General features: G+C 34.5%; 1 protein-coding gene across 1 annotated transcript; it reads left to right on the top strand.

Moving 5' to 3' along the window:
• The first annotated feature begins 1142 nt into the window (after positions 1 to 1142).
• On the top strand, positions 1143 to 20179 carry LOC145679270 (protein ABHD8-like). Its single transcript, XM_081749858.1, has 4 exons — positions 1143 to 1338; positions 3673 to 3874; positions 6500 to 6707; positions 10874 to 20179. Exons 1-4 carry the CDS (start codon positions 1143 to 1145, stop codon positions 10988 to 10990), a joined length of 723 nt encoding a protein of 240 aa, XP_081605984.1. The 3' UTR covers positions 10991 to 20179.
• Positions 20180 to 21131: the final 952 nt, after the last annotated feature.

Genomic DNA, 21131 nt, shown 5'->3' with positions numbered 1-21131 from the left:
GGGAATGAAATATTTGATGTTAAACAGTAATTCTTTTTGTGATATATTAAATACATCCTATGTTAACTGCTTGCGCTTTGAACTTTTCATTTTCTGTCAAAATATCTGTCTTTCCTTTCCCCGGATAATGTGCTCGCTGAGGGACATCATCCCTCAAAACGTGACGGGCTAACATGGCCATAGATACCAAAGCCCAGAAATCTAAATCCTAATCCTAACTTCTACTCTTTCTGTCTCTTCCTCCAGCATTGCAAACCTGCGCCAGTATTCTTCCTTAATTGGCTTCATATCCTTACATGGAATTATCGTGCGTCCATTGTAATATCCTTCATCCATCGTTGAATCAGTTCCCTCAAGGTTGTCAGTGATTCAGAACCCACGTTTTTATGCTTTTCATACCATAACAGTACTTCATACCAGCTGTACTGGATTTAAGTCACAATAGTATTGATTGAATTTAAATCATAAAGATATTATGAAAGCTTTAGAGCTGTAAACTCCTGTCCACAGTTTGCAAGGGCGTAGGTTTATTATGCTCTTGTTTGATGAAATGCGACTCGAAACGGATGGTGTTCTTTTTCAGCTCAGTCGAATTTTCGAGCAAAGATATTTTCTTTCTGTTTTGTTGTTAGTACTCGTAGTCTTTTTATTTATTTATTTATTTATTTTTTTTTTTTGTATTATATGCTAGGATTCACTGTACAACCTGGTGGAAGGTTTAGTATCAGATTTCCCTGCAGTTTTTCGTGTAAATGTTGCTAGAAGTTCATGATATTCCTTTAACGTTGGTGCGGGCGAATATCAGAAGGCTGTTCCGCTTTTGTTTGACCAAACGCGAATCTTTCTCCTCACGCGCAGAATGAACTCTCACGACCTAGGTCAGGCGCGTCTGTTAGTGTGTTGTATGAGCTGTGAGAGATAGTGTGTGTTTTCTCGTTGGGCCGAAAATTACCCCAAAACCACGTTGCTTTCGGTAGTTATGTTGTAGCGCTTTACGAATTTATTGTTTCAGAGATTAGGAATCAATGTTAGAGCAAGGTTAGTGACGTTAGCTTGACTCTTATCACGAATGTGTTCGATAAATATAAGGATTCTCTGGCCCCACTATTTGGTTTTCCAATAAAGGAGACGAGAACACGAGCATGCACATAAGCCACCAACAGCATTCAGGCAAAACGTCGCAGAATGACATGCAGGAGAATCGCCAGTCCCAGAAACAGATGGCAAATCATCTAAATGTGTTTTTGGGAACTGTCAACCTCACCTTGCGGCAGCGACTGAATTTTGAGATGTTCAGAACTAGCAGTTACCATCTGACTTGTGGCCACCGACGAGAAGGCAAGTGAACTCTCGGAAAGTCTATGAGCGGCATCTGGCAATTCAGAGGTGGAGGTACGTCGCTACATTAAATGATTGAATGAGGTGTGGATGTACCTTTCCGACTGTAATAAGCCAAGAGGCATCATGTACAAAGACAAAGACACGAAGTGTATCCGAACATTCAAAGAGGCTTTCCCGAAATAATTCTTGGTGGTTGTCGGCTACTGCCACCGAGGCAAACTGAAGATTCGCAGGGTGAAGAAGAACTGCAAAATCAACTCACAGTACTATTAGGAGGAGATCCTGAGGCCGATTTACGAGTAGAGGCTACCAGAAATATACGAAAATGAGATCACCGTGGTCCGCATTTATCAAGACAATCCAACTTCGTAACTATCTCAAGATCGACCCTCGCATTCTACTAAGATATGAAGAAGTATACTGGTATACATGCCACACCTTTCAACGAGATACCTCTGAAGTCTCCAGATGCAAGTCTAATCTATATTTAGACTGCTTAAAAGAGTTTTAGATAAGAGACGTGTGACAAGTATGAATGAACTCTGGAAAGCTGTGAGCAAGCAATAGAACAAGAGCCTTCTGCAATGGAAACTAAGTTGCCGGGCCATCGTTGGGAAGCAGGGGAACACATCGAGCACTGCCTCACCTGCATCAATTATTTTCGTAACTATGTGGTATGCACGATTTGGTCTCATATACGTGAAATAGCCTCTGCACTGAGCCCTTCAATGAGATTTATTTTACTTACATGGATGTCGATAGCATTTTGACCTGGACTTTTGTTCTTTTGTACTCTTGGAAAATCTTTGCGTTATTGTGACTTTTTCACTGTTTAATGCGTATGTACTCACTCTTATCTGTGTTCACAACAGTCTTTCTGGGTCAGTTTTCGTTTTGTCCTTTCTGTTGTGTGTTCATACATCGAATTCTCGTTCTGAAGCAATCTTATTCCGCCTCAGTAACATGACGCAAGCACAACAGCGACTATACAAAACCATTCATTCATCAGATGGACCATAAATAACATTGAATTTTTACATGGTTAGTGTTCAATGCTTAGTACACTCTGTAAAAGAGTAATAGCATCACTTCAGATTTTTACGAAAGCTCAAGGGTTTTGGATCATTAACTTTACTTATCTTTACCACACAACGGAAATCAATCGACAATCAATCGCTTGCAAGCGTTTTTCTGTTATCAGAATATTGCCTGGTGGTGTTCTTTTGTTATTTGTTGTTTTCTTTTGTGAATATACAGAGACTGAGTTGGCCTCCCAACTTTCCCGACCAAAATCCCATTGAAGCCGCATGGAGTATTATATGGAGAAAACTTGATAATCAAAGCTTCAAATCAAAGAGGAACTCATGGCAGTAATTGCTCGTGTTTGCTTTTTTGAAATTGATGTTATATATTGTGAAACTCTTATTGACAGTATGCCTCGACGATTGGAAGATCTGTGGAAAGCTAAAGGTGGCCACATTGCTTACTGAGAAGGACAAGTGTTAATTTCCACATCATTTCTTATGAATGTTGTTTTTATTGCAGTTCTGAAAATTTCTCATTCATTACATTACTGTTAATCCTATGTATACATTTATAATAATAAACGTAGGTGCATCAGAAGTGTATATCAGAGGTATCACGTGCAAACCATTTAAAATATCGTAATTCCCTTGTCATTGAGTAAAAAGTACCATTACATAGATAAAGGCGTCGTGTGTATATAGATAAAAGTTTTGCCAAATACTAAGAACTAGAATTACACCAACTATTATGGTATTTTATGTAGTTTTGAATCCAAAACACTTCAGAGTTCGCAAAAGTATGAAGTGATGCTATTATTTTTTTTTATTTATTTTTTTTTTACAGAGTGTTTTTCAGAATAATTTAGTAAAATAATTTCAAATAATATAAATAGTGAGATGTGGAGTGCTGAATACTCGTAAGGGCACACTATCGAAATTTGTTACTTGAAAGAATATATTTTTCAAGTTTTTGATGTGTATGATACAGATGAAATATGCTAAAAGTGTGTGCGTTCAACAGCTGAAAATTCTCAATAATAACTTATAAAAAATTCAAAGAACTTAGACATTTCTGCACCCATTCTTGTTGCACATAAATATTAGTAGGAGTATAGTTTTCATTAATTGAGCAGTGTGTAAGAACATTAAATTAAAAGATCCCCTATTATTAGTAGTCAAAAATAACGTGTATTGGGTAGTGTGTATGTGCATTCAAATATTGTCCTTTTTTCCATAGAATATACTGATAAATCACGTCTCAGTTGATTATAGTGCAATCGATGTTAGTGATTGAGTTTCTTTAAAGAAAACAATTTAAGGTACTTATTAAATTATTGCAGGTCATGTTTTGCGGCAGCTTTAGCTCGACGGAGGCCACACCATGTGTCACAGTTGGTGTTAATAAGCAGTGGAGGTCCAACTCCACTTGCTCCTCAAGTGGGTGTGTTTTCGTTGCCTACGTTCATGTTGGCTTGTATCAAGCCATTCCTCATGTGTGGATTTAAAAGGTAGTGTTTATTTTATTTATTTTTTTTTAAATAGAGAGTAATGTTATATGTAGTTCAATACTTACTCATAAAGAGTTTCTGTTAAGTAATCTCTAGCCAGTCTGTATTTCTTGTTATGTTATGTTGCGTTTCATATTATTTCTATCTCCCATCTCATTGCTTCTCGTCATATTTTATACACACTTAGGATTCGATTGCATGCCTCGATAAATAATGTAATAAAATTAGTATTAGTTGAGGGGGGAGGGGTTGTCTGATCATTGTCAAATCTCAGTAATGGTTCGGTTTCTGTTTCAAGCAGTAGACCAGTTTCGTGTAATCTGGGTGCTGAAAGGAGACGTTAAACTCCAAACAATCAAATCCCTCCTCCAGCCTCGGATACAAATACTTTTTTCTGTCATTTCTTTTGTTATCGTCACTTATAGTACGTGATTCCCAACCTATTCTTTAGCCCACAGAGCGCGATATTAGGATGTAAAACTCAATAAATTTATTTGTCATCAGATGATTTTATATCTTAGCAGCCATGGTAAAGCTAAGACGTCCGACTATTGCTACTCCATATTTTTTCTTCTTTGTAAAGAGGTAGTTAATACTTTGGAAGGTACTATCCGCTGTAAGAGTATTACTTAGACATGCACTAAATGAACAAACATCCAACCCTATTGACTTCAGTTCATTTAGAGCAAAAATAGCAAGAATGTTTCTGAGTAGAGACAACCTGCATTTCTTAAAGCTTGTGTATCAAGGGACACTTGACCATTTCCTCATCACCCTAAAATGTTGGCACACTTCCATGAAAGTGAATAAGTCGCCTTTCCAATATAGATCAAGATAACTATATTTATCCACGATATGGATTGTAATGGCATCATATCAGAAATACATGCAGAATGAGCAACAATAAACCTCATTATTCGTTTCATTCGTGCGACAATAAATGTCTGAGACTGAAAAATGAGCACCCTTCTTCGAACGAAATTGCGTGACAGCGTTGAGCAGGTTATAATTAATCCACTAGGAGACTTCATGAAAGTGGCACATGCCTGCTGTGGCTGTTTCTACGTAGGAAGTGATACAGGAGTACCGTCGTATTCTAAGATTTTACATGATTTTTTGACTTATACTACAGCGTTATCAGGGCCTCGTTTTAGAAAAGAGCAAGTTCTATGACTGTTTTTACGCATCATAAAATATAAAGCAGAAGCACAAGGAAAAATTATTTAAAAAAATAGAGAGGAGAGGGGGGGGGGATTAAGTTCTATATTACTTCCAAGACCCACTATCCTTTGTGAAACGCCCCTGGCCGATATGATTAAGGAAAAAAAATAAAGAAAAGAAATAAGCTACGTTAGTACCCTGGACCTCTGTTATTTACAGAGAAATCGATAATAATATAGATTTCCCACAAGTTACATTTGTTTGTTTTATCAAAATGAAGGGGGTTAGTCCAAAGTTACTGTATGTTATATTGACGGATAATGAAGATTTGAAAGGTTAAGAATTAGAATTAAGTGGTCACAGCGAGCACTAGTTCACATTAAGGAGCTGCTTCTATTGTGTAATCTTTTTTTTTTTTTTTTTTTTTTTTTTTTTTTTTTTTTTTTTTTGTCAATATCTTCACTTTAACGTCTTTCATTTGTATAACTTACGTTGTGCTTTATTCAACGTATTTATTCCAGAACTTTTAATCGTACAATCCGTATATTTTGCATCTCAAATGAACCACCAACTGCTCACAAATTTCCGAAACCACTATTTTATTTATTAAATGTAGGCTTTGTAAACTCGGGGGGTATTGACTAGGAAAATAAAATACTACTGTTGGGGTGTATGCCACTCTGATTTAATGGTAGAGCACCCATCTTTGGTGTGGGGACCAAAAAAATCTGTATTACTTACAGTTACTGTGAAGTATGCTAAATCAACGATATGAATTTGTATAACTTATATATATACATTTTCATATATAAGATTGTCAAATCCTTTTTGTTTATTATTTTAGTCTCTATGCAGTGTTCCCCGTATATTAAATTCCTTTTTAGGCACTAACCAGAAAATGTTAAAAAACTACAGAACAATATTGAGTTTGAATTAATATGAACCCTGGAAAGTGGATTTTAATATCGTAATAATATAAACTTAATCGTCAAAACTTAAATGGGGCCCATTAGTTACGTCACTGAACAGACAATTTTATGAGAAATATCAGTCGAGATGGTAAACTCAGATTATTCATTGATTGCATTTTATCTTGATTTTCAATAATCAAAATACTTCTTAGGTAACATAGTTTTTCTTACGAAAACATAATTCAAAATTGTTTTAGTTTTCTCATGTTATAATATATAAGATTAAATGGTGTTACGTTAGAATTCGTTAACCAAAGACTTATTTATAGAGCTTATATGCTTCTTATCTCGGGGAAAAAAATCAAGTAAAAGGTTAAGGTTTAAAAGTAGAAACTAATATCATCAAGAATAAAGTTATCGTAAAATATCACACTATTGCGAGCGGTGATTATATTCAATGAGAAAATATTCATAAAATCAGAAGTTTTTTTTCTAAAACATATATATATATATATATATAAATTCGTAATGCTCTTACATTTACACATTTCAGAGAAATGTTCTATGCTCCACGAGGCAAGCAACTGAAATTTTCTCAAGCATTCGATATTCCTCCTTATGTTTTGCGTCATGTGATGCAGGGTCAGGAATGGCCTGAAGGTGATAGTGCGTTCCACCGACGAATTCAGGTACCTACTCTTCTAGTCCACGGTATGCAGGATCCATTCGTCACATTAGTTGAAGAATGTGAAATGGAAAGGGTGAGTAAACATTCAATATTCGGTGATAGTTGTTCTTGATGATAGGGTAGAAGCTATGTATAGGTCAGAAAAGAGTAGATCGGTGTCAAAATGTAACAAAGAAATTACTTCTCATTGTACAAGTCATAACATATATTGTCAGCAGTAGCAACTATCCAAATTTCCTACGAATTAACCAGAATCTTTCAATGTGTGCTTCTGAGTCACGCGACACATATTCATACGATATTGAAATTCATTCCTGACTTTATGTAGCTTGGCCGCTGTAAGTTTTGTAGATCATGCGTTATCTGATCAGGAAGTCAAAGAATGAATGTGGCAGTAGCGGCACGTAAACGCCATATTTAACGAACTCCCAAGAAAAATTAAACATAGTTGAGATCATCTGACGAACTAGGTGGCCAAGGTTGTCCAGCATTTGTGAAAGATCATGACTGAGAAGCACTCTTACATTTATATATTAATAGCGGTGTCTGTGAACAAAAAACTTCAGATCCAAATTGAAAGTGACTATGTTTGTAACTCTTAATCTGTTGAACTACCCGATCGATCTTGATCAAATTTTTGACGTAAATTCAGTTCTGGCCTGGGAGTGTGTTTAGCTATTCACTTTGACGGTAGAACTTAGGGGAGGATTGGGAATTATAGAAAAAATGAACCACCCGACCGATCTCGATGAAAGTTTCAACATAGATTAAGTTCGGACCTGGGATGTTTTCATCATTTTACTTTGACGGCACAATGTAGGGGTAGGGAAAAGAGGACATGTAAAATAAAATAAAAGTGACTGTTTTTGTGACTTCATCACGCTTAAACCACCGAACCGATCTTAATCAAATTATCAACATAGATGAGGTTCGGACCTGGGGTGGTTTTTACCATATCCTGTTGACGGTAGAACTTAGGGTAGTAGCATGGGAGGGGAGAGATGTATAAAAATAAAACTTGATAACTCTTGAACCACGTGACCGATCTCGATCAAATTTTCAACATAGGTGACGGTCGAGCCTGGAATGTTTTTTTATATATATATTTTCACTGACGGTAGAACCTAGGGGAGGGGGAGGGGAAGGGACGATTAATATATAAAAATAAATAGAACTTAACTCTTGAACAGCCCAACCGATCTCGATCAAATTTTCAACATACATAAATATTTTTAATTTTGTATCATATTCAATCATTCGGACAACAATAGTGTCCTGCGCTTGCGCAGGACGTGCGGGTTTGCTAGATGAAACCAGGTGAAGTTATATCCAGTTAGGAAATATTTTTTATAATTGGCACTCAGTTGGGATAAGTTTTCCAAAATTTTCGGAAATGAGTCGTCATAGCTGCTTCAGTGAAGAAAAATTGGTCAAGCACTTTTTCGCGTAGAAAACGTTGACCTTCGAGGAGTCACGCTAGTGCTGTATCTGTTCATAGTTCCTAAGGTACGGAAGTTGTCACTTGACCATGCTACTGATGTGGAAAGTTGTTTCATCAGAAATATAGTGTCTTTCTACGAAACCATTTTTGTCCGTTTTTAACCATTTTCCTTGAAAACGTCACTTTTTTTTTCACTTTGCTGGTGTAATGGCTTGCACCTATCGCATCTTGTATGGTTTAAATAATAGCCACGTTGGGGACGCTGGTCGAAAAGATGTAACAGCATTTTCCGGCCGGCCATCCTGAGTAAGGTTTTTCCTGAGTTTTCCTTATTACACCAAGCTAATTCCAGGGTGGTCGCTTTCTTCGTTTTCCATTTCCTGGGGAGTATGCCGTGGGACGTCATACCTCATACGCGATAGGCTTAAGTCCTAGATGCCGGTAATGTCCAAAAATAAATAAATCAAAGCCACTTACCTTCTATACTGTCATTTCTAGCACACCCAATTCCAATTTTGCTCTAGCCATCGACTTGCGGAGACTTTGCGGAAAAACCTTACTCATCCTTTCAGTATTGTTGTCAGGCACACATGGTTAACCAACATTCTTATCTTTACAGAAACATCCAGTGGATTTTTTAAAATCATGCACGAAGCTCACACTACATTACATTTGCAGATCTGGTTATCTCAAAACGGACTACACAGAAATTCTGTAGTGGCATTATCTTGAAAACTGGTGTAGCAGTAATCATGAGAAGCGAATTTCTAGTTGCACACTGAAAAACTTGGTCGATTTCCGCTTCTGATAATGTAGCCTGTGCCATTCTTTTGTGTGTTTCCTGTGTATATTTAAACTACCTTATTTTTTTTCTTTTTCAGTAATTTTAGTAGGACGACGGTGGCCCAGTGGTAGAGCGCCAACGCCTGGTACTAGAGGTATCTGGTTCGATCTCAGACCAAATGAATTTGTGTTGGACATGCTCGGTTTTTCCTTGGGGTTGTCCCGTTTCCTCCCACATTCTCATTCCACTATTTTTTCATTATCATTCATCTTAATTACTCATCGACTCATTTAACTGAGTGAGTGTAATCGTGAAACGTTAAACTAGAAATTTTATTTGAATTATTTTTTCAATAATTTTACTTTGATAATGTTATTTTATTAAGTTTCTACTGTTGTAAAATTGAACTGCGCATCATTTTGATATGATTCAGAAAGGCAGACTGATGTAAAGAATAAATTATAAATTAACAGAATAAAATAATAAATGAGGCTATATAAGTTTTGTATTCTGTTATTAGTATTATTATTATCATAGTATGTTATCCACCGATTAAGTTTACATGACACTCTCTCATTATATATATATATATTTAGAGAGAGAGAGTGAGTACGTACTTGTATTGTAGGCTATGTAGAAAGTATTGTTATTGCAATGTTGAGAAACTAATAATAGATGTCTGATACAGATTCATTTGTGTCATGTACAGGTGTTAATGAGCTATACCGTTAAACTGTAACAAATAATTCCTCACATCAAAATGAGAAAAAAACGTCATGTAGACATGTGAGGTACATAATATGAGTACTAGGGCCGTTCAAATGCGTGAAAAAAAAATGCATTACAACATGTGGTATTTCGAAATGAGGAATTCCTGGAGTAGCGGCCCACATCAGCATAAAGGAAATTACATATACAGCATCCAAAAATCATATTTTAGAATGTGCAATGGTTGTGCCCACTATAATTTTAATACTGAATCAAGGGTATAACTTGACAATACACACATGTATTTAGTATATTGTCTATCGGACACCTACATTGGGTACAGTTTAGTTTCATGCGTGCATCCGCGCAATATAGTTTCTTCGGACATAACAATACGATTATGTTACAGGTACCAATTAATAATACGGGTGCACATTAGTATTTGTATTATTATAATCTTTCATGAATACAGAGATATTTAGTGCTGCCAACGGCAAAATTCGGCCCGTAAAACCTTATCAGCGGTTTCTTATGTTGACATAACTCTGTATTGCCCATATTATGTAACTCACGACGGATGTGAAGGTCGACACAGACTGTGGGAGATGCTGCATGAATTCCTCTGTCATTTGCACCGCAGTCGTACGATGGTTGACAGTCAGTGAGACCTGTCACTTAGGGGTTTCTTCCGGCATCTGTTTGTTTTCGCAAATATGGTTTTGTCGTGAGTTTTGTAGGCTGTTATCAGCTTGGACACTTTAACTCATAATACACCCAAAACACATGCCACTTTCGTGACACTTGCACCATATAAATCGAACGCCAACAATTTACCGTCTGGAAATTGAGAGGTCGCCCATTTTGCGTCTCACTTCTCAATTCACTGACACTATTGTTCTACTGCTCCTCATGTAATACGGAATTTCCACTAGCAGCAGCTCGGCGCTGCTGTCGCCATCTGACCGTTGCCAGCCAAACATCTAACGTGTTCCAACTCCAGGTGTCCCAATTAAATTATATATATATATATATATATATATATATATATATATATATATATATATATATATATATAGAGAGAGAGAGAGAGAGAGGAAATATATAAAAAAAACGATTAACGCTTATCACCTATAGCAAATAGTGGAGACACTACTTATGTCTCAGTGTTGGACAGCGACTAATCTTAACATGAAAGTAATTTTATCTTTAATTTCTTTTATATACAGTTTAAGTAACATATTTTTACAAGAGAACACTGTTCAAAAGTTGTTCGTATGTTACCTTTTTATTTATTTATTTATTCCAGACAATTCCTCGTTCTATTTTGGAAGTTATTCCAAATGCCGGACATCTGTCAATGTTGGAGAGACCTGGTCAAATTTCACACATGATCCACTGTTTTATTACATGGTGGGATGAGTGATGCGATGCCAGCAATGTAATCGTTACCAAAGCATTTATTTGCAGCTCTCTTGAGCTAATTAGTATCCTTACTTTCATACATAAACACTTCATACTCTATTTATATTAATTTCGTTTACTCTTTTTTAAATAATCCTTTATTCTATATTTATTTATTTTTCAGAATGACAGCACAAATCGATGTTTATGTACATGTTTTAGAACCTTGTAAAATCAAAATGTAAGATATGTAATTGTTTTAGAATTGTTGTTTTTTGTAACCATGTTTTGCTTTATATTGTATATACACTAAAATATTGTTATTTGTTATTTATATGTATCGTATTGAACGTAGTCAGTTACGTAATTTATTCTCAGGTGACTTGCTTTTCTGAAATATAGAGAGGCCTACAAGATGTGTACTGAAGACCAAGAGACACGTGTATCAGTTGATGACATATATTAGCACCATCTTATAGTGCTGTAGATATGTAGCAAGTTTGATTATATAATAATTTCAAAATGTAGTTAATTATTAATGGCTTCTAATTCAATGACTGTTCAGGGCTCTTGATTCCTCGTTGCATGTGAAATTGAGCTCTATCGGCTTTCATTTTCTTACATAATTATAATATGATTGTTCATATTCAAATATGGCCCTTTACTGTTGATTATGTTACTAATACTTGAAATTCAGCATTACAAATGTTATATTAAGAATGAAACTATTTTTTGTTTCATATAAAATAAGCAGTTTCTAAACAAACTTACTAGTTTTGAAGATGACGTGAATTTAGCGAAGCGTTCGTGAAATTCGTAATAGTTTACAATCATCATATATCTACCGCGCGTACGCTAACGGCTTAGCTACGAAGGAGCTCGTTTTCTTTTAGATATTTGCATGGATTTTTCATGCGGAACTAAGCAGTGCAAAAGCTTATTTGTTTGCTGTATGCTCTTTGTGAAGATTAATCCGGTGGTCTTCCATTCGTAAATTAATGAATCAATAGTCATTAGTAATCCGAAAATAGTCATATTAAGAATGTTAATTCTATAATGGACATTATTACAACACAATGTACAATGAGCTCCTTCGTGGTTAAGCGGTTAGTGCGCGCATTTGGCGTGGGAGACCCAGGTTCGATTTCCGACGGGAGCTCATTTGGTTCGGATTCCACGTTGATCAGTAGGTCCCGTCTCGTATTGCCTCGTTGCTGAAAGGGACGTTAAACTCAAAATAAACTCAACTCAACAATGGACAGTGTGGAGAAAAATGATTTCAGGATAGATTAAATCAATTTTTGGGACTGAAAGAAAATATAGAAATTAAAAGAATTCACTATCATGTATAATTAGTATGTCAATTTCCTTTTTCATGCATTTAGAGATGTATCTTCTTTTCCTCAGTTCAAATATCCAGTGACGTAATTTATCGCATTAGATTCAATTTCATTCGTGTTCGTTAGATAGATATATTTTTTCACATCCTGTAGCAAGCGTAAAATCTCATCACTAATTAATTTTGAGTTTACCATGGGTGGTTAAGAGCCCTGAGCTGGTTATTCAGAGCTTTATATTGACAATGCAATAGACTTCTTGTGTACAACTTCACACTACCACTAGGTAAAGTAATACTCTTAAAAGTATTTTTCAGGCCTACCTTGTTTAATGTGATAAGTATTTATTTATATAAGCTGTACAAAAGATATAAAGACTGTTGATTTTTAAGATGCAGTGCTCTTCCGTATCTTACTATTACCTTGAACTATGCACAGTGTGTGCCTTTTCAGTATGGTGCTTTATATTTAGATTTGTTTCATAAACGTAGGTTTTTTTTTCCTTGGTGTTACTTGTAAGAAAAATAGAGAATATTTCATACCTTAGTGTGATACAAGAGTGGGTTACATGACATTAATAAAAGCTCAATTAAAATTAGTTTATGAAATATCTTTTTAAGTTATTTACTGTTGTAAGTGGAAAGTAGAAATATGACAGAAATATGTGCTATGAATATTTCTTATTGCTAATTATGTAACTATATATTTCTTTATTATTATTATTATTATTATTATTATTATTATTATTATTATTATTATTATTATTATTATTATTATTATTATTATTATTATTATTATTTCAAATATGAGTTTTTTAACGATTTCAAAATACTCACGTTTTACCGTAAAACTTAGGAAGTATATTTATGATCGTTTTAGAATTGTTTTATTGGAAATACTTTGCATGGTGTGGGCAAAAATAACCCGCATTAGAGGAATTTATAGAACACTTTGTCGTATAAGGTTTACATAACGTTTTTCATAGTATCTGTCGTGCAGTATAGTTTTATTATTATTATTATTATTGTTTTAAATCCTCTTAATTTTCGAGAACAGGAACTTTTAACGCAAGTATGTTTGTGTGGAGGGAATGGGGGGGAAGGAATCAAGAAATGAAGAAATCGAACTTAGGTCTCACCAGTGGCGTATTTAAGGGGAGCTTCTGGGCTTAACCCCCCCCCCCTTAAATGTTGTTTACTATATTAAAGTAAATGAAATATTTTACAGAATTTTCACATTTCCAGGACTGAAGTTAGCAAAGTTCCCCTCCCCTTCCCCCGAAACAAAATCGTAAATACGCCACTGGGTCTCACTGATTGTCAAATTGTACGCTCATTACACTGAAGAATATTCTTACAATCGTGAGTACTCTGAGGAAACGATACGCTAGCACAATAACATATTTTATTCCGTCTTTACATATGTACTAACATTTCGGTGGGTTGTATTAGTTGCTTCCCTAAATAAGGATACATCCTGATATTGCTTTCCTTGTACTAATATTTTGGTAATTAAAATATAATACTGTAACATTGTCGATCTATTGCGGGTCAAGATTGGGCAGGTTAGTTATTTCAGTGAAAAACGAACATTATAAAATTCTTGCGTATTTTTAGAGGACCATTTACTGTTTTGTCAGAACTTGGTTGATTGTTTCGCTGTTTTATTGCATTTGCTAAATGTATAATGGGAGTTGTCTTCAGCAATGAACATCGCAAAACAGTAGAAATTACAGAGACTGCTGGTATACTTTTATCTTGTGGGATTAATGCATTTTTTCGTTCTCTCTTTTCCGTCCTTTTTATCCTTAACGTAATAAAATATTTCATGATTTAAGATTCTGTGCATGCAAGACTATAAACAAATTATGCGTATAGTTAATTCTTCCGTAATGGACTCCTCCATAATACGTACAGTGCTCATCTCTGGTGCGTGGAGTCCCTGGTTTGATCCCAGCTTATGCTAAGTGAGATATAATGGACAGGAATTATTCTCAGTTCATTCTATTTAGCACAGAAAATTTGATGACCATATATGCAATTCAGCAGTAAAAATCATTTCCCGACTTGTCTTCGTATAACAATATCAGGCCGAACTAGAAATTCTTTTCTCTCTGTCCACAATAAGTTTTCAGTATTTAATAATAATAATAATAATAATAATAATAATAATAATAATAATAATAATAATAATAATAATAATAATAATAATGTTACTTGTTCTTATTGCTCACTTTTACTTTCAGTGCAGTCAGTATACGAGTTAGGGAGTTTTTACAGAGTATCAGATGTATTTAAGAAAATTACCGCACATGCAGTATATTTTGAAGCCCATATAAATATACCCCTCAGTGATACCTTCGTTTCTTTACAGTAATTCGTATGTTGAGTGCAGTATTTCGATATTAGCGTATTTCGAATACATTATAGCTAATATATTTACTTCATACAGTTATCGCGTTTGCTGGGAGTGATCTAAATTTGTGCAGCCTTTCACCACGAACAGTCACTTCTGATTTTGTTCCATGGGTGTTCGTTATTCAGAGGTTTCATTGTATATGCACAGTAGTGATTTCTCGTGAAAAATTGTCATTCCAGTTTTTTAATTTTGCGTTACATATACCCCGAACTTTTTAAGGCTCCAAGATCATATAAGAATTTCATCTACAATACTTACGTAAGTAATGGACGAACAGGTGGAAACACAAACTCCATATCCTAAGAGCTATAACACAAATATTCGAGAATAATATTTGATCTAACATTTTATAGTCGTAATGGAAATCTAATTTGTACTATTGTCCTTTGAAAAATGCAGACTGACTCACCTAGCCATAAAAATAATGAAGAAAATAAAAAACAGCATGCTATACTTATTTTTAAAATATTACCTTGTTTTTAAGGATCAAGACAAAGTGGTTCTGTATATTCCGCTAAGCTCACACTGAGCGATAAATTATTTGAATATTCACATTTATATCATAGTTGCAGGAAAGCTGTTTAATTCATTTTTTTTTAAATAAAAAGGTTATTTCAACCTGTGAATTGTAAATAACTATAAAAAAATATTTCTTTGCATGTGCATATATTGTATTTATATCACAGAGAATGTATGTACTCGTATGTATAATGTGAATGGTTTACTATAATTAGTGAGAAGCTATAAGATCACATGCTGTGAATATAGTAAATAACTACAGTTAGTGAGAAGCTACAAGATCACATGCTGTAAATATTGTAAATGACTACAATTAGTGAGAAGCTATAAGATCACAAGCTGTGAATATAGCAACTATAAAGATTGTACTACTATTCTTTTCACATATTTATTTCCTTTTTTATTTTTATGAGAATGAATGGTCTGTAGAGATTGAAGCACTTAGTTGTTTTCATACATGCTTATTCTCCAGCAGACCATACGAAAATTTCATATTGTAGTTTTAATATTGACCTATAAACATGTGTGTGAAATACAGGTGAATCTGTGCTCTTTGAGAGTAATAGCAATTGGGTGGGTGAGTTGATTTAAAATGCAGGGATATTTTAAGATAATTCTGTTCCTAATAATATTTATTGTTGGTAACGGTGAAGGGAAAGTATGGAAACAAAAGTTAATTCATAGGGTATTATGGGGACGTTATAAAGCACTATATGGGTAACTTATATCAGTGAACGAAGGGGAAAAGATTTCATGAAATATTCTTAATAGAACGGCACGCAGTAGATCAATTAAAGAACTATTTTTATCTCACTGTAAGTCTTGAAATGCTATAGAGATTTATTTTTGTAGGCATTATTAACACTCATAATTTTCTCCCCAAATATTTCCATAGGTCTTTCATCTGTTGTATATTGGTATATAGTGGAGGAGCAGAAGGGTACTTGCCTCACAAAGATAAACTCAGTAAATATGTATTGCACAATTATGTATTGTAACTGGAAAACGGTGAAAGTGGCAAAACTTGAAGAATCTATGAAAATCCTTTTACTTACTAGCGAATGCATTACGAAGCATTGAATATGACAGGGTATTGCTTTTAGTTTAGGCAGAGTACGAGAATATTGCCTACTTTTAATTGAGTTTTGTTATTTCGTGTAAAAAATTTACTTTTTAAAACCCTTTCAGTGTTTTCCACTTACATCCCTAAAATATGTGTAAAATTTATTTAAGTAATGTATAACAATATATTTAAATGGAAGCTAAATAGAAAATATTTTATTTTTAGTTGTGAAAGGTAGTATATACGAAATAATGTTTAATATATTGTTAATGAAACTGATAAAATTCATTCTACTTAATATTTTATGGAACGGTAGATAGCAGTACGTAAAAAGTAATAGAAGTGTCATATTTAGGGATACGCATAAATAACTACGCGACAATAACAGATATAACCTAAATTCACTGTTTTAAGCTTGGTAAAAAATATAATTGATAGAAGTTTTAAAATTCTTTTCCGTGAATTGTTAATAGATATTATACGGTATAACAGTACACCTAGTGAAATCAGTTCTAGTTCATAACGAGTACTTTACGCATGCTATTTATTTTGGTAAATGCTGTTTTTTTTTTTTTTTTTTTTTTTTTTTTTTTATCATCAATAGATTCTAATATTAAAACAGTATTTGTTATCTATGATAGAAATTACATTTCTAAGGTGCTCTGCTGTCTGGTCTAAATGAATAGGTACACTGTCTAGATATATTACTGTTCCACGCTAAAAGATCTGTTATTGCTATCTACATGTCAAAAACCTTCCTATATTATTTATATCTGAAAGATCAGAAAGAATAGGTGGCCAGAACCAATTAAATGAGAATTATGCTTACCATTCCAGAGTGGTAATTACTGATAACAATATATCTAGTTAACATTTTCTGCCAAAAATCTGTTTTAATAACCAAAATGCACACTGCCTACACCTTCAACACACGCACACACAGTGACCTATGATTGGTCATTTGCTGTTAATACATTAACATTCCAATAACATGCGTTCGTAATATTGATCCTGGACTATGATATTGACACTGCAACATGAGTCTTAATATTATAAATTACAGTTTCTTTGAAGTGCTCCCTCGTGTCTATGTGGATAGCATACAAGCTTTTGGAGCTTCGATTCCCGACGGCAGCTCGTGTGTTTCGGACCCCACGTTAAGATGTAGGTTCCTGCCTCATAGCCTCGCTGGTGAAAGGGATCTTAAACTCAAAACTATTCCTTTTAAGATAATCTCCAGAAACATTCAACATCGCAAGTATACAAATTTGTTAAACTTGGAAGCAATAACTACGTAATACTTAAGCTATGAATACAAGTTTTCAAATCGAAATGTGCACCTATGTTAAAACACCGTTCGTTTCAAATAACTTCACTCCGAGGTATAATCGTAATAATATTACGTTCGCGTCTAGCATACCAGGGGTAGTTAAGGAATGAACTAAGATACGTAAATAAAGTTATAGAAAAGAAGACCATATCATACACATGAAAAATATGTCCATTTCTTCCTGTATAGCAAGAGTAAAGATTGCTGATTTTTTAAGATATAATGTTAAGTATCTTACTATTGCCTATAATGTATTGTCACGGTTCAATTTTGCATAGTACATCTCTTTTTTCACTATATGATGCTGTACATTCGGAATTGTTTCATAAACATAGATATGTTTTCTCGTGGTATTATGTATATGGTGCTGTAAATTTGAAATTGTTTCATAAACATAGATATGTTTTCTTGTCGTGTTATTTATTTTCTTGGTTCGGAAACAGCACCGATATACTCGGAGAAATGATTTTGCTGCTATACGGTTTCTTGAGTGTTCGTCCACGGAGTGGGTGGGAGACATTCTTGAAACACCAAAACTAAGAATCTGACGAAACCCAACCAAGCGTTTGTAGTTTGTAGAACCTCACACATCGTCACCTTTGGGCTTCTGTTCTTGAAAATTGAATTATAAGCATGTAAATGGTAAAAATAATTATTTACAAAAGTGTATCACTAAAGTAACAGTAAAAAAAACTACGTACAAATGTTCGAACACGTATTTTCTTCCAACATTAATGCTCAAAATAGGTCATATTGACAAAAACATTTTTATATTTATCCACAATATATTTGCTGAAATAACTACTACTACTGAATTTTTGTTTCTGCTTTTCTAAATTTTACAGATGAAAAATGTAATTCCCTTTCCAAAACAATTTAATGTCAAGGGCATTCATTTTTTAATCCGTAAAATTTAACAAAAGGAGTAACAAAGATTTCCATAGAGGAAGAGTTCAATATAGTTAATTCAACAAGCAGATTATGGATAAGTGTGAAAATACTTTAATGTAAATATGAGTCACTTTGCGAAGTAGCGTTGGAAGAAAATAGGTGTTCAAACATTTTACATAATGTTTCTTACTGCTATTTTAGTGTCACACTTTTGCAAATAAATTATTTTTATCATTTACACGCTTAAAAATCAATTTTCAAGAACAGAAACCCAAACGTAAAGATGTGTAAGATTATACAAACTACAAAAATTTGGTTACGTTCTTCAAATTTGCAGTTTTGGTGTTCTAAGAGTTTTTCTTCTCCCTCCCTCCCATCTCATGAATGAACATTCAAGATAACATATAGCAGCAAAAGAGAACTAACTTAAGAAGACTCCAGAGAGGGTCAAAATCACAAATACGAGAACACTCTCGGGATGCAAGGTTAGTGTTTATTTTAATTGAGCCATGTAGATTTTTTTTCTTTTTTTTTTTTGACGAGTTATTTCTCAATGTTTGTCGATGTAATCTCCGATCACCCTATGTATAGTCTCTGGGTTGCCATATTGCCTGAGATACTGTGATAGCTCAATTGTGTGTTCTAAGTCTCAAAAATAACTTAATCGTTCTGTCGTTTTACTTTTTTATCTGGCTGGAATCCAATAATTTTGGATTTTCAGTTTTTAGATGGAAGGATTTCCATACGTTTTTCTCTGTATCATGTGTTGTATTATTTTTTATGTAAGTAGTATGAAGATAAATATTTCAACAGGAAGAAAAACTACGTCCGAGATGTTAAAAAATTATCCAACAACGGCACTTTTTCAGGAATTAAGTAAGAAACACCTGATTTGATCAGAACTAAAATATTACACAAATCTAACAACATATAGGGAAAAAAGTATGATTGATCATGCTATATAAAAACAAAAATCCGCAATTAAAGCTGGATTCCAACCAATTAATTTGGTGTGAAAAAAAAATCATAAACGTTATTTTCGAGATTTAAGAATCAGTTGAAACAGCGAGCTGGCAATGCTAATTTTAAACTAACATCTAGTGACTAAATACGAGTTCTGACATTATCCAAAACAATTGGACGAATTTTATTATTTTAATGTGTATAGCTCATCGAATGTCATATTACTTCAAGTTTCTCTCTCTCTCTCTCACACACACACACATACATTTACTGTAGTTTCTTCCTTAATATACCCGTAAAAGGGTCTTAAAAAGTCCGAAACTTAGTATTGTTAGAGCTTGGAATAGTAAGTATAATTCTAATTTGTGTATTTCGTAGGAAAAGTATATTAATACCGTTATCAAATAAATATTTGTGTCTTAGTTTACGCTGGAATGAAGTACAGCGGAGTATGGATTACTACAGTATGTAGTAATTTTGGCCGCGTTGGATGGTTGTGAAGCATGCCTATAACTAAAATCAGTTAATAATTACAAATATATTTTATATTTAAAATTCTGATGGCTATGATGAATTGCATAAATTGCGGGTTATTCTGTTGAAAGTTTATGTATTCTGTAATTCGTTAAATGTAATAAAAAATGTATTTGTAAAATATTAAAACAAAAATATAGTGTAAAACAGTGGATATTTTTTTATTTCATTTCCCAATGTAGAGTGGTAGAAAATGAACATCCGGAGCTAAATGACGTAGAAGCACTATATTCGCATTTGTTACTCGTAGAGGGATTATGTGCGATGTGATCAACAATGCTTGGTTCAGAGAGTATTTGCTTACTGTGAAAACTTTCAGCACGTAGCATGTAACACTAGTTTGTGACGTGCTGAAGGAGTAATTGAGTATTTTCAGCAGTATCATATGCATCAAATTGCAAATTAGGTTGTGAAGATACGCCAGAACAGTAGGGAAGTTCAGGGCATGGAGTTAACAAAGTTTGAACAAGGGCGTATTGTGGGTCTGAGGAAGCCAAAGTAGTCATTCTGCAGAATCGCTCTACAGCTTAGAGTTGAATGTTGATGCCGTTGGTCTGAGGAAGGTGCAGTCGCACGTCAACCTGGTTCCAAATTGTAGTACATACGGCTGTACACCAGGAGCCTCCTATATTGTGGAGTGCACGGCAACTTCATTACAGTTTAGGACCAGTGTCACACCTGGGATGTGCAATGGTTTACTGGACGCAGGACTATGACGGCGAGTGACGATAAATTTTCCTTCACGCCTCGTCACCGTGCAGCGTCCTTCCGATCCCATCCTTCCTTCCGATTTCCTTCATTGATCCGAAAGAAGCCGTTGGAGGAACGATGTAGCATTGTTTAGTGATGACAGCGGTTCTACCTCGGCGTTAGTGTGGAGTCTACCTGATTAGCATCACCTTCCACGGTGTACCTGATAGCCACACACAGGACGAAAAGCAGGTGTAAGGAGCTATAGCCTACAATGGCCGTTTGTCTCTGTTGGTACAGGGAACTTTGACCAATGCAGCGTACATCTAGCTCGTTCTGTTACTGATTCTGCGCCATTACAAAATGTGCTTTTCCGGCAAGGCTATGCTTATCCTCACATTACTTGAGCGCTCTTCAC

This window comes from Thermobia domestica, chromosome 2 (assembly GCF_964235325.1).
Source record: "Thermobia domestica chromosome 2, izTheDome1.hap1.1, whole genome shotgun sequence".
Classification (NCBI taxonomy): domain Eukaryota; kingdom Metazoa; phylum Arthropoda; class Insecta; order Zygentoma; family Lepismatidae; genus Thermobia; species Thermobia domestica.
This window is presented reverse-complemented; position numbering and strand designations above follow the sequence as displayed.

Excerpts from the sequence above, each read along its gene's own strand:
- LOC145679270 (XM_081749858.1), top strand. The coding sequence starts at position 1,143 with ATGCACATAAGCCACCAACAGCATTCAGGCAAAACGTCGCAGAATGAC. Across the intron at positions 1,339-3,672 it reads TTGTGGCCACCGACGAGAAG|AAAACAATTTAAGGTACTTA; the intron begins GCAAGTGAACTC and ends GTTTCTTTAAAG. Across the intron at positions 6,708-10,873 it reads AAGAATGTGAAATGGAAAGG|ACAATTCCTCGTTCTATTTT; the intron begins GTGAGTAAACAT and ends TATTTATTCCAG.